The 13,106-nt window shown below is 39.3% G+C and overlaps 1 protein-coding gene and 1 non-coding gene across 6 annotated transcripts in view; one reads left to right on the top strand and one right to left on the bottom strand.

Moving 5' to 3' along the window:
* The window catches only part of SUMO1 (small ubiquitin like modifier 1), a 44,653-nt gene that overhangs the window by 8,529 nt on the left and 23,018 nt on the right, over positions 1-13,106 (bottom strand). For 2 of the 5 annotated variants that reach the window (XM_075529053.1, XM_075529054.1), the window contains exons 3-5: positions 12,393-12,467; positions 7,906-7,978; positions 4,809-4,880 (exon numbers count right to left, since the gene is read on the bottom strand). In XM_075529053.1, the coding sequence (XP_075385168.1) occupies positions 4,809-4,880; positions 7,906-7,978; positions 12,393-12,467 (220 nt within the window). Of the gene's footprint in view, positions 1-4,808; positions 4,881-7,905; positions 7,984-12,392; positions 12,468-13,106 lie in introns of all 5 variants that reach the window. The other 3 variants (XM_075529055.1, XM_075529056.1, XM_075529057.1) reach the window with 2 other exon arrangements.
* Positions 8,650-8,839, top strand: LOC142425027 (U2 spliceosomal RNA). The gene has a single exon (XR_012779426.1). It is a non-coding gene; the product is annotated as a U2 spliceosomal RNA (small nuclear RNA).

Raw genomic sequence — 13,106 nt, 5'->3', positions numbered from 1 at the left:
GCAAATATATATAGGAGGATGGGGAAATAGATCTATGTGTCTATATTTATAGGTCAAGTATTAAGGTGGCGAAAGGACCTTGGGCCTCTACTCAAACACTCCCTCAATGCATGAATACCTTCTTTTATTAAATTGGAACTCTATGATGCTCACTCTCCCGACACAACGGCTGGAGCCAAAGTGGGTGAACAAGTAAATGTGGTGAAGAAAGCTGATGGTGCCCGGCTATCAAAAGAGATAGTGACTGGGGTCTTAAAGGCTTGAAGATAAACAAGCGGCCATCTAGCTCAGAAGCAACAAAGTCCACATGGAAGAACACACCAGCCTGTGTGATCGAGGGATCCCAAAGGGATCAGTTACCAGGCATCAAAGAACAAAAAAATCATATCATTGGCTGCACACCTCCATGATAGGATGGCTGAAGACAAATGGGTGCATAAGCAAATGTGGTGAAGAAAGCTGATGGTGCCCGGCTATCAAGAGAGATAGTGTCTGGGGTCTTAAAGGCTTGAAGGTGAACAAGCGGCCATCTAGCTCAGAAGCAAAAAAGCCCACATGGAAGAAGCACACAGGCCAGTGCGATCACGAGGTGCCAAGGGACCAGGTATAAGGCATCATGCAAAAAAAAAAAAAACCGATATAAGTGTATGTATGTGTATATATGTGTGTATGTATACATGTATGTGTATATATGTATATATATACCATATTAAATGAAGGGGGAAGTGCAGAGTGGAGACCCAAGGCCCAAGTGTCGGCCAATAGAGATCCCCTCATAGAGAGGTTTAGGCGAGGAGATGGGTTAATTAGGGTGTGAGGTAGTACCGATGAAGAACACAGCTTTCCCCCAGATCCTGGATGCTTCCTCCCCCCAACTACCATGATCCGAATTCTACCTTGCAGGGCTGGATAGGACAGAGGCTGTACACTGGTACATATGAGGGCTGGAGGTACAGGGAATCCAGGGTGGATGATACCTTCAGGACCAAGGGTGTGTGGGACGATGCTGGGAGAGTGGAGGGTGAGTGGATTGGGAAGGGGGAACTGATTACAGGGATCCACATGTGACCTCTTCCCTGGGAGAGGGACAGCAGAGAAGGGGGGAAGGGAGACTCCGGATAGGGCAAGATATGACAAAATAATGATGTATAAATTACCAAGGGCACATGAGGGAGGGGGGAAAAGGGAGGGAGAGGGGAAAAAAAAGAGGACCTGATGCAAGGGGCTTAAGTGGAGAGCCAATGCCTTGAGAATGATTGGGGCAGGGAATGTATGGATGTGCTTTATACAATTGATGTATGTATAGGTATGAACTGTGATAGGAATTGTGTGAGCCCCAATAAATTGTTAAAAAAAAAAAGTTGTATGAGCCTCCAATAAAATGATTTTTTTAAAAGAAGAAAAATAGGTTACATAATCTAGAGTATATGTGGGCATTTTTTGCACTACTTTTCAACTTTCTGTAAATTATTTCAAAGTAAAACCTCATTAGCTATATCTAATGAAGGATATTTTTATAGTTTCACAGCATTTCTCTACAAATTATTTATTGCAAGAGAAAAAGAGTAACTTTTATTGTAGAAATCTGCAAGCTAACCATATGAACTGAATAACCAAAGTAAATATAACCCATCGTGGGTGAATTATAGTCAATTAATATGGCCCTTGTAGCCATAATTCCTTACAGAATACAATATCATTCTGGACTTCATATACCTGTGGCTATAGACCCATTTTTAGAGGGCTTTATCTGCTGGGAGCCCTGGTGGCATAGCAGTAACAGGATCACCACTGAGTCAGAATCTTGCGTTTTTGTTGTCTTGTTTTTATCTGCTAAGGAACTGACAGAGAATGAGATTAAGATCTTAGTAGAGAGTGTAAATCGGGCCACATTCTTTATTTAATGGTTATCTTGATTACTGCTACTTGTAATGGATGAAGGGATGATATAACACAACTGAGCAGGGCAGCTGCTTCAGGAATGGCCTGGGAAAACACCTGTCTGATTGAGATGAGGAGGCCAGTGCCTACTTTAAGTATCTTGACAAAGGCACTGGGTTATATATATGCCTATGTGAAATACAGTCCAGGGGTGAAGAATAGATTATTATAATCTGGTATCATTATAAAGGTGAAGTTATATGTTAATTTGATTGAACTATTGATACACAATGTAATTTCTACCAAATGACCTTAATGATAGGATTCGCCTGTGAGTAATTGTGAACAGGACTTCCATCCTGCTACATACTTAGAAAATGAACTGTCTGTGAAGCAGGGGGTATTATCATATTACCGGCAAGAGTCAGATGTAGAGCACATCCTCTGGATCCAGCATCCAGCTTACCCCTGTGTGACTTTTGATTTAGACCAAACAGTACCCACCACCACGTAAGACATTTCTTCAAATTTTAAGTGAGTTTCAATGTGATGTTGCAGCAATTCACCCAAACCAGAAACATGAGGGAATATATTCGAGAGAGTACTGGGGGAAATGGAGCTGAGTAGCATCATGTAAGAGTTGGATATTTGGGGGCATCATCAATCCCCAATTCCTTGGGACTAGTCTAGTACTAATTTTTCAAAAAGTGATTATTACCACAGTAGGATAGAGAGTTTGTGATATTCTATCAAAAATGCATGAAGAAACATCAGACAAAATAAAATTAAAGAGCGTCTGGAAGAAACCGGCCCGTTTAACAGTGTTCACACCAACTTGGCTGGGCCTGCATTCTCCATGATGCGGTCGAACATAGAGTAATTAACTCCATGATGGGATCTTCTGTAATCAGCCAAGCAATTATGGGAAGAACAGGGTGACTCCTATTCTGGTCTGAGCCTTTAAACGGTTGAAAGGAAGTTTCTTTGCAGTATGGTCTACTTTTTTGGTTTGTTTTTAATAGTTCCACTGCCAGATACGCCACATACCATACAATTCAGTTGTTCAGTCACACTAATTTGTACAGTCATCATCATATTCCATTTCAGAACATATTCTTTTTATCCTCATTGTTGTTATCTCCCCACTTCCTGAATCCCTCCCTACTAAAAGCTGACACAGTGGGGAGGTAGCTTACTTCTCGCTGGTTGGGTGCTGCATGTGGCTCAGCCATCTGCTGACCCTGGATTCTTCCACTCACACAGCCACAAGTCGGACTTCATCTGCTTCTACGTCCAGCAACCAACCTGCGATCTTTGTGCTTCCTCACAACCCTCCTCAGGCCCCGGAGCTAACAAGTCAGGAAAAAACTCCAACCAACCATCTGAGCCACGAATTTGAAACCAGACTAGACTTGACTGCTAGTACAAATTGTATGAGCTTCTTTCTTGATTGAAAATCTTTATGTGTGTGTGTACACACACACACACACACACACACACACACACACACACACAAAACGGTTTTGCTTCTCTAGAGAACCCAGTCTAATACATCTGTATTCTTAATAATATGTAATCCAGATTATAGATTCCACACAATACTACTGAGACACACAGCAAAATCTGCCCATCGACTACATAATAGGTAACAGTGTTAGATCATGTGAAATCTCCTGAATCTGAAAATTAAATGTGGTTCTTAAGAAATAACATGCCTATATACTCGTGTATTAGCAATTTTCCAGCACATTTTTAATGCAGTTTTTGTGGTAAAATCAGGTGCCTCGGCTGAAAATCAGGTCAGCTTATACTCAAGTATATACGGTACTAAAAATATCTGCAACTTATGTTTAAATGTTTCAGGAAGAAAGATAATATACAGGATAACTTTTCAAAGTACACGGAAACTTGAGTTAAAAGAATGTAATTTCTCCCCAAGCTCTTTGAAACCCCCTCATATTTATATGACCGATAGACACAGGATGAAAAAGCAAATGTAGCACAGTGTTAATTATTTGTGAATGTAAGGAAAGGGTACTCAAGCGTCTACTGTACAATCTAGAACTCTTAAAAGAAAAATTAATAATAACCATGTATCATTCTCACTATCAAGAGTTTTTCATGGGGGATATGCAACATCTGAGCAAGCATGTACACACACCTATCTCAGGTGCTTTAAAACGCCTTAATGGGGGAAATATATAAAGAAACCATTTAGGGGGGAGCGGGTAGGGAGGCGAAAAAATGAGGAGCTGATGCCAGGGGCTTAGGTAGAGAGTAAATATTTTGAAAATGATGAGGGCAATAAATGTACAAATGTGCTTTACACAATTGATGTATGTATGGATTGTGATAAGAGTTGTATGAGCCCCTAATACAATGATTTTTTAAAAAAGAAACCATCTATTCAGTAAAAGAAATATGGACATAAAAACTTTTTTAAAAGTCAAGATGATAATAGCAAAAATATTAAGATGCACTGGTTACTTTCCTGGAGGTCGGCTATCACAGAGAGGCTATCAGCTCCTATAAAGATTGGATGTCAGAAACCTAAGGCACAGTTCTACTCTGTCCTATAGGATTGCATAAATTGTAACTGATTCAATTATAATACGTTTTTAAAGCTACACTATTAAAAGATCCTCAAAATGGATCAAAATTCAGAAACGTGCCAAATCCAAGCAGCATTTGTCCATTTCCATAACAGATGATGCTGTGTGCTGGATGGCCTCACGCCAGTATTCCTGTCCCTTTTCCCCTTTCTGATTATTGGCATTTAAGGCAATACATGCAAAGTTCAACTAAAAGATTTTTATTTCTATCAATTACTATACTTGTTAAATCAGAAATATTCGAGGAAAGGGTAGTTTTAATATGCATTAGCTACATGAAAATTTTTAAATTGTCAGAGAAGAAATTGTACTCACTTCTTTTGGAGTGTGATTATCAGCAATTCTCTGACCTTCAAAGAGAAACCTGAGTGAATTCATTGGAACTCCCTAAAAAGGCAAAAAATATATATATATTATATATGCAATTATATATAATATATATTATTTCTTTAGCAGAAATAATAGGCACTTTGATACACAAAAAGAAAAACAAAAGCTTCAACCAGCTACATAGAACATGAGACCAGACAACAAACTACTACAACTGCCATTTATTGAGTTACACGAGGGGGCACAAAAAAAAAAAAAAGGAATTGTTTTTCTCTCTCCCTTCTTTAAAGCTATGTATTTCAATTCCTTTACAAAACAACCATATTTCCTTCCAAGTACTCTCCATTACACTTTATACATTTGTCAAATCTGCGATTCCACTCTTAGAAACATTTTTCAAACTCATCTGCTTGGATGGCTGACAGGACCTCCCTCATTTTTTCTTCACCTCTATATGTCCTCAAATCGCTGTCCTTTCATATCCCTCTGCATTACTGGAAACAAAAGAAGCCTCAAGGAGCAAGGCCAGGTGAGCAAGGTGCATGGGCAAGAAAGGCATGCAGTTTTTTGCCAAGAACTAGCATACTCATATGGTATGACAGTGAGGTGCACTGTCATGCTGGCAAAAACAGTTCCCGTCTGCCACAAACAGGCCTTATGTGTCGCACACTGTTCACGCTAACTTTTCAGAACCTCTAAATAGAAAGCTTGATTAAAAAACAGTCTGACCTGGTGGAACGAACTCCAAATATACTAAGATTCCACATTTTTGTCTGTTTGGGATGTTGATGGAAGGCCCGAACGAGGGTTGTCAGCAGTTGACATTTTACCTTTGTTGAAATGAGAAAACCACTCATACACGAGTTTTTCCCAAAGCACTGTCCTTGTAAGCTGTGTTCAATGTCACAACAGTTTCTACGGCATTTTCCCCAAGCAGGAAACAAAAATTTCACAGCCGCATGCTCTTCTCTTAAATCAGCCATCACAAAAAACAAAGTTTGAGAGAAACTGTTTTTACAAAAAAATTCACTGTGACCAGAGAACCTACCCAGGCAAGGATGCCACTTGGATGCATTAACACAGAGTAAGTTGCTAGGTGCTCACCTAGTGGGGAAAAACGTGTGCTACGAAAGCTCCGCCCAGGAGAGCTTTTTCCTTTCTTCTTTTTCTTTTGTACCCCCTCGTAAAATCATAAACATCCATTGCAACAACCCTGGAAGGTCGATACTAATGTCTTATCTTCATTTTACAGACAGGACAGCTGAAGCCCACAACCAAATATGTACATTCAAACTGGTCTGATTCCTCAGCATGTACCCTTGGCCACTATTCTACTCAGAGAGTCCCCTCACTGCCTTCCAGTTGTACAAGCAAAGATGGATTTAAACAGCTGAAGTTGTTGAGATTTGGGAAAGCACAATAGTTAACCAGACACACTACAGTAAACATAGAATGGCATCAATTCCAAAGTAACTATCAGAAATGATGTCAAAGTATATTTTTCTAACCTGTCGATAATAGCTCAAAGGAGATGCATGGCTCACAGGAAATCATTGCACCAGGAAGTAACAAGTCAATGATCATTAATTATACTTAGTGATACAAAGGTTTTGCTTAATTAATAGAATTAAGACTGTCACGGTTTTAGACATTCAAAGAAATTAAACTATTAATACATGATTTTACATAAGTGTATAAGATCATGCAAACTAAAATTCACTTAATTTCTCTTTAGGGACATATTAAATAATTAAGCATAAACTGACACCAGTAGAATATTTTAAAATTTCAATTATAGGATTGCATCTTTTTAAAGAACATCATGTTGGGGTCAAAAAGTTTCTCTGGAAACCAATCTTTGAAGAAAAAAAAAAACTTCCTGAAAAGATCATTTACAATACCTGATTTATCATTGTTTATTATTTTTAATGAAAGGCCTGAAGAGACCTCCCCTGGCCATTTCAAGTCCTAGAGAATGCAGTTCTACTCTGACACACACCATCTCCACAGCAACTGGTCAGTATTATTATGTTTGAGTAAAGAGTGGCAAACATATTGCCTTCCTTCTTACTTAAATCAGTCTTACTGGTTATTTTATATACACTAATTCTAATTATATTTCTTTAAATTTTTAATTTTATTAATAGTGACAATATGGGTAAGATGTATTGAGTATTTTTAGACATCATGTTAAGAGCTGATAGGTTTATCTAATCCAGTGGTTCTCAACCTGTGGGTCATGACCCCTTTGGGGTTCAAATGACCTTTGCACAGAGGTCGCCCAATTCATAGCAGTAGCAAAATTATAGTAATGAAGTAGCAACGAAAATAATTTTATGGTTGGGGGGGGTCACCACAACATGAGGAACTGTATTAAAGGGTCGTGGCATGAGGAAGGTTGAGAACCACTGATCAAATCCAATCATCAAAGGTGCAGATCATAAAATTCCCACTTTACTGGCGGGAAAACAAGACCCACAGAGGCTAAACAGTTTGCTGTATGTCTCACTGCCAGTGAAGGAGCCCAAATTTAAAAAGGCATCTTAAAATAATAAACTACTGATCTTACACCAAGACCTGTGAGACTTATTTTACTAAATTTACTAGATTTTTATATGAAAATGAAAAAGGGAGACTTTGAACATTGAAAATACAGAATTCAATCAGGAGTAACTTATGGTACTATGTGTATAGATAATGAGCTAATATGATCACCAACTTTGACACATTACTAAATATCCATGACTAATAGTTTAAAGAAGTCTCATAATGATCCCTAAAAACTACTTGTCTTGATTGTTGTATACACTAGTGTGCTACAGAGACATAAATATGTATTTATAGTTCTCTTTAAAATCCTGAGTTACCTTTCAAACTGTTCTACTTATTTGATAAACTTTAAATAAGATGGATCTCAGAGGAAAATAGGCAATTAAATTGGGTAAAAGAAGTGACAAAATGTAAGTTTACTCCCCTAAAGTTGCTGATGGTAAAAATAATAAAAGGTATTTTTCTTTTGAAAGCCCTCCTTAAAAGAACAGCTACTGATAAAGCTTTATACTTAATATTGTAATACACAAACCTGTCTTTGACAGTATGATTCTTTGAGTTTCTTGAGATGTGTTGTCATTTTCACCTTGAAGTGGATCTCACTGCTATCCTAAGGAGGGAAAAGAAAACAAGAGGATTCCCCTTTGTATAAACTGCTTGGTTTTTTTTTTAATCAAATCATTTAACCATATATACAGTTCAAAGAGAAATGCAAACTCTCTAATCTACAGTTTCCCACAAAAATATGTACTTTTAGCATAAAGGAGAAAAGCCAGGCTTGAAGCTTTCTCAGGCAGTAAAAATCTCAGTCTCTGGAATCTGCTTCTTTTAGAACTTTCACCATTTTCTCTGACAGGAGTCATTTTCTATGTTTTGGATTGCTTTTATAGGCTTGTAATAATTCATACCCATCTCTTGTAATTTTGAAAATAGAAATGGTCATGAAAGTCAATGAATACATTCTTTGAATGCAAGGGCTTTAGTATTTTTACTTATACTGCTAATTTTAATATGCAGGACTGATAAACCTTAATATAGGTTGCATAGCACTAAATGTTAGAAAATATATGAAACTATTAGATAACTTTTCTTTTGTAATTGATATATAACAACTGTGAGAAAGACTTAATTTATAGTATTGGAATAAAAGTTATCTAATCAGGTCAGACTATTAATCAAGGTTTCTATTTAGAGATTCTGAAAAGATAGTATTAACAGTGTGTGACAAAAAAGGCCTGATTTGGGGGATGGGGGAGTCGTGAAAAGAGTTGATACTATCGCTTCTCTGCCTTTTGGCTAAGATCAAGTTAGTATCTGTTCTTATCAGTTTAATATCTGATACATCCTCTATCTGAGAACAACATATTAAATATATTTTTGCAAGTAGGAGTTGAAGTAGGAGCTTGCTCCATCCACTCCATGCGTCAGCCTGGTATTGCAGTGTTTCCAGGAATGGTGCAGTCCCTTAGAGGCTTATAAAAAATAAAAAAGAGCTGATACCAAGGACTCAAATAGAAAGTAAATGTTTAGAAAATAATGATGGCAACAAATGTACAAACATGCTTGATACAATTGATATATGTAAGAGCTGTAAGAGGCCACCAATAAAATGAACTTTTAAAAAATGGGAGGGCCTGATTTTTGGCCCATTGGGGACTGGTTTTGCCACCACGAACACACCTGCTCATGCAGCCACCTGAGTGCGCCAGTTTTTGGCAAAAAAAACAGCATGACTCTCTTGCCCACGCACCTGACTCCCCTGACCTCGCTCCATGTGACTTCTTTTTGTTTCTGTGAATGAAGAGGAACATGAAAGGGCAGCAATTTGAGGACATAGAGAGATGAAGGAAAAACAAGGGAGGTGCTGTCAGCCATCCAAACAGATGAGTTTGAAAAATGTTTCCAAGAACAGAATCACATTATTTGGCAAATATATAAAGTGTAATGGAGAATACTTTGAAGGTGATAAGGTTGTTTGTAAAAAAAAAAAAATTTTTTTAATACATAGCTTTGGGGGGAAATTCCAGGGGGATTTTTGAGGGGGTGCCCCTTATATAAAGAACAAAATACAAACAATAAGAAAGAAAGATACAAACCTTTAAGACCCCAGACACTATTCCGATAGCCTGATACCATCTAATTATTTTCTTTTTTTCTTAAGTCATTTTACTGAGGGCTCTTACAGCTCTTATCACAATACCATCTACTTTTTCACCCACTTTGCTGTAGCTCCCTTATTTCATGAAGGTGACTAGGTAGTAGTGCCATGTTATCAGAACTAACTGTTCTTGAATTGGGGCTAGAGTAGGAGCCCAGACTCCATCTGCTTGTCCATGGGGTTTGCATGTCTCAGGTTTATTTTGGCAGTCATAATATGACAAAATCAAAACCCTATCAAACCATCTGCATTACTAGCACCCGTAAGCCAACCAGCAACCAAACAGATCACACACACACACACAACCAGCAACCAAACAGATCACACACACACACACACACACACACACACACTCTCTCTCTCTCTCTCTCTCTCTCTCTCTCTCTCTCTCTCTCTCTCTCTCTCTCTCTCTCTCTCCTAGGTCAAGCACGGTGCCAGTGAAGCAGGTTTACAGAAGAAAATTACATTATGGGGACAGGGACATGGTGAATTTGAGGTGAGACACCCAACGGAGTTCTGGTGGCACTGTCAGGCAAGCCTTGGAAGGCTAACTGCCAAGTTGGAGGGTAGAACCCAACAGAAAAAAGACGGTTTGAAAGATGGAGCTACTTGTTCCCATGAGTGCTTACAGCCTCAGAACCCTACGTCACTGTGAGTTGGAATCAGCTCAATGGCATTAGGTTGGGTTTATGAGACATCCAAATAGTAATACTGAGTACATCACGTGCATACATATACACATTCACAGAGAGAACATCCAGAAGGACAAACACCAAATTTTTATAGTGATTATTTCTGCAGAGTATGATTATGAGAGATTTGACAAAATCAATATCCTATAAGATCAACTGCATCAATAGCAGCCAAGCAATGACCAAACAGAACACACACACCCAAAAAGAACAAAAAAATAGCAAGCTGCAATGAGGAAAGCAAAAACCCATATAAACAAAGAAGTACAGCATTGTTGATCGCCTGCTAGGATATAAGTCAAATGCACTATCTATCATCATCAATTTTCCCCATGACCCAGCACTCCAGACACGGTCTGAGGAGTTTGTATAAGTGCAGTTCCACCTTGAGCCACAACCCACCTCGCATTTGCCCTACATAGCTCCATCTCTCATTTGATGGCGCTTTGTAGACCCTAAGTATGAGGACTGATACCAGTGGGGGCCTTCCTGGGCCAATTCTTCCAAGTGTAGATCCCTGCTCAAAGGATCCCAACCTGTCATGTCACTGCAAGGGTGGGCATTGAGGTACTAGATGTATGGTGATCCGGGATCCCTTTCCACTGGACACCCACTTTGAGGGCCCAGGGTCTCCTCAAAGCCCAATGATCATCACTTTCACAATCCCGCAACAGCCACTCCTGCTTCCTTTCCCATCCAAGTTCCCAGCCCTCCGCCCAATGGTGCAGGCAGCTTCAAGGAATGGTTCAGTTCATTCAGCTGGGCCTCTATGTTAAGCCCTTCTGTTATAGCCCCGGCATTGTGCCCTGCTGCCTGCAGGTCACCTTCCGTGGTCATCCTGTTGTGCAAATCTTTACAGGGGCAAACAAGCTTCTTATTTTACCCAAGGAGCTGCTGGTGGGTCTAAACCGTCAACACTGTGGTTAGCACCTCGGTGCTGCTCCCACCGTGCAATTAATTCTTTCCAGACTATCAAACAAACTGTCAGGCAAAATACTGTCACCTGTACACTATAAAATTACAGTGGATCCCTAAATTATGTACCATTTTCTTAACGAAGGGCTGATGGCTTTGAACTGCTGACCTTGTGGCCAGCAGCCCAGCACATAGCCACTACACCACCGGGGCCCCTCCATACATTTTTCATATATGAACATTAGTATGGGCCTCGTGTTTGCAATATTTTCATGATTATAACACTATGAATAAAGACATTATCTGCCTATGAATAATTTCATGAACAGATAAAGCTTCGATAGCCCATGTGACGCCATGGTACTAAAGTGAAATTAATTGGTATGGCTCTTCTGTACTTAGTCTTTGTAACTCCCACCAAATGATTGAGTGAGATTATGCAAATAAGGGAGTTTTAGCTAACATAAGGATTGAGCAGTTTTGCCATTCCACTGGATATAAACTAAGTCATCCCAGAAACAGGAACAAAGAATTCCACAACTGGCAGAGAAGAGCCACCAATGGCGCATAGAAGATGCCTATGGCAGTGATGAGTGAGGTGGGGTGCTAACAACAGCTGCAGAGGCACCAGAGACCACAGATGGGTGTTTTTCAGCACAAAAAAAGCTTTGAAACACTAGCCCATGCAGGGCAGAAGCTAAAGGACCAACCAGTGGCTGAGGACCAGAAAAAGATGTGCCTGTCAGCATGGCTAAGAGGCACTACAGAAAAAGGGCAGTATCCTTCACTTTTTTAAATCCTGACTTACAACCAGTTAAATTCCCTAGTAAACCCCATAATTGCTAGTAACATGAATTCTATGTGGCCACTACAGTGGATTATCAAACTCAAGAAAGAAATTCAGTGCCATGGGTGAGATGGCTGGTTTCAGAATGGAATAAATAAGGTTATATGGCAGAGCCGAGGCACGTCAGACCTCTCTGTCTCATAGGAATCATCCCCAGGCAGATAGAGTTGGATTCTCCTTCTCCCTTGTATAGCCAGATGAGGGCAGACGTGACACCATTCTTCAACAACATACATTTACCGTTAACCGATTCTCTACAAATATGCCAACACAATGCTATGGTGAAAGAAATCTTTCAACAAATATTGCTGAGACAACGGGATACCACATGCAAAAAATGAACCTCACACCAAATATAAAAATTAAATCAATGAACCAAATTAAATAGAAAAAATAATGGGACTCACCTGTCCAATGACTTTGAGTTTGATGTATTCGCCTTCTTTCTTATCCCCCAAGTCTTCAGTTGAAGGTTTTGCCTCCTAAAAAAGAAAAGAATTTAAAGATAGAAATTTCTATATGCTATTTAATTAAAGAGCAAAAACATCACTTGGAATGCTAAGGTGGGCCTAACTCAAGCCACTGTACTTCTCAGTTGCCTCACGTGCATGTGAAAATTGGACAATGAATAATGAAGTACTGAGGCTTTTGAATCATCGTGTGGGTAAAGAATATTGTACACTAGGGGTTAGCAGTATATCTTGGAAGAAGTACAATCAGAATGCACCTGAGACTCCAAGAATGGAAGACTTCATCTCATGTACTCTGGACCTGCTAACTAGTCCCTGGGAAGGTGGGCATGCTTGATAGAGCGTCAGTGAAATGAGGAAAACTCTCAACAAGACAGATTGATAACAGTAGCAGCAACAATGGTTTCAAGTATAACGATTTTAAGGGTGGTGCAGGATTGGGTAGTATTTCAGTCTGTTTTTCACAGAATTACTATGGCTCAAAACCAACTCAATGGCATCTAAAATGTTCTAATTCGTCACCTAAGAACATCTACTATTTTCCCTCAAGATACAAAATGTCCAACTGAGAACACAAAGAGCAGTCTGCCAGCCAATTAAGGGGGAACAACCCAAACCTACATCAGTTACTGTCCCAAACTTGAGTTTCTT

This window comes from Tenrec ecaudatus, chromosome 13 (genome assembly GCF_050624435.1).
Source record: "Tenrec ecaudatus isolate mTenEca1 chromosome 13, mTenEca1.hap1, whole genome shotgun sequence".
Lineage (NCBI taxonomy): Eukaryota > Metazoa > Chordata > Mammalia > Afrosoricida > Tenrecidae > Tenrec > Tenrec ecaudatus.
Note: the sequence above shows the minus strand (reverse complement) of the source record. Positions and strands in the feature narration are given on the sequence as shown.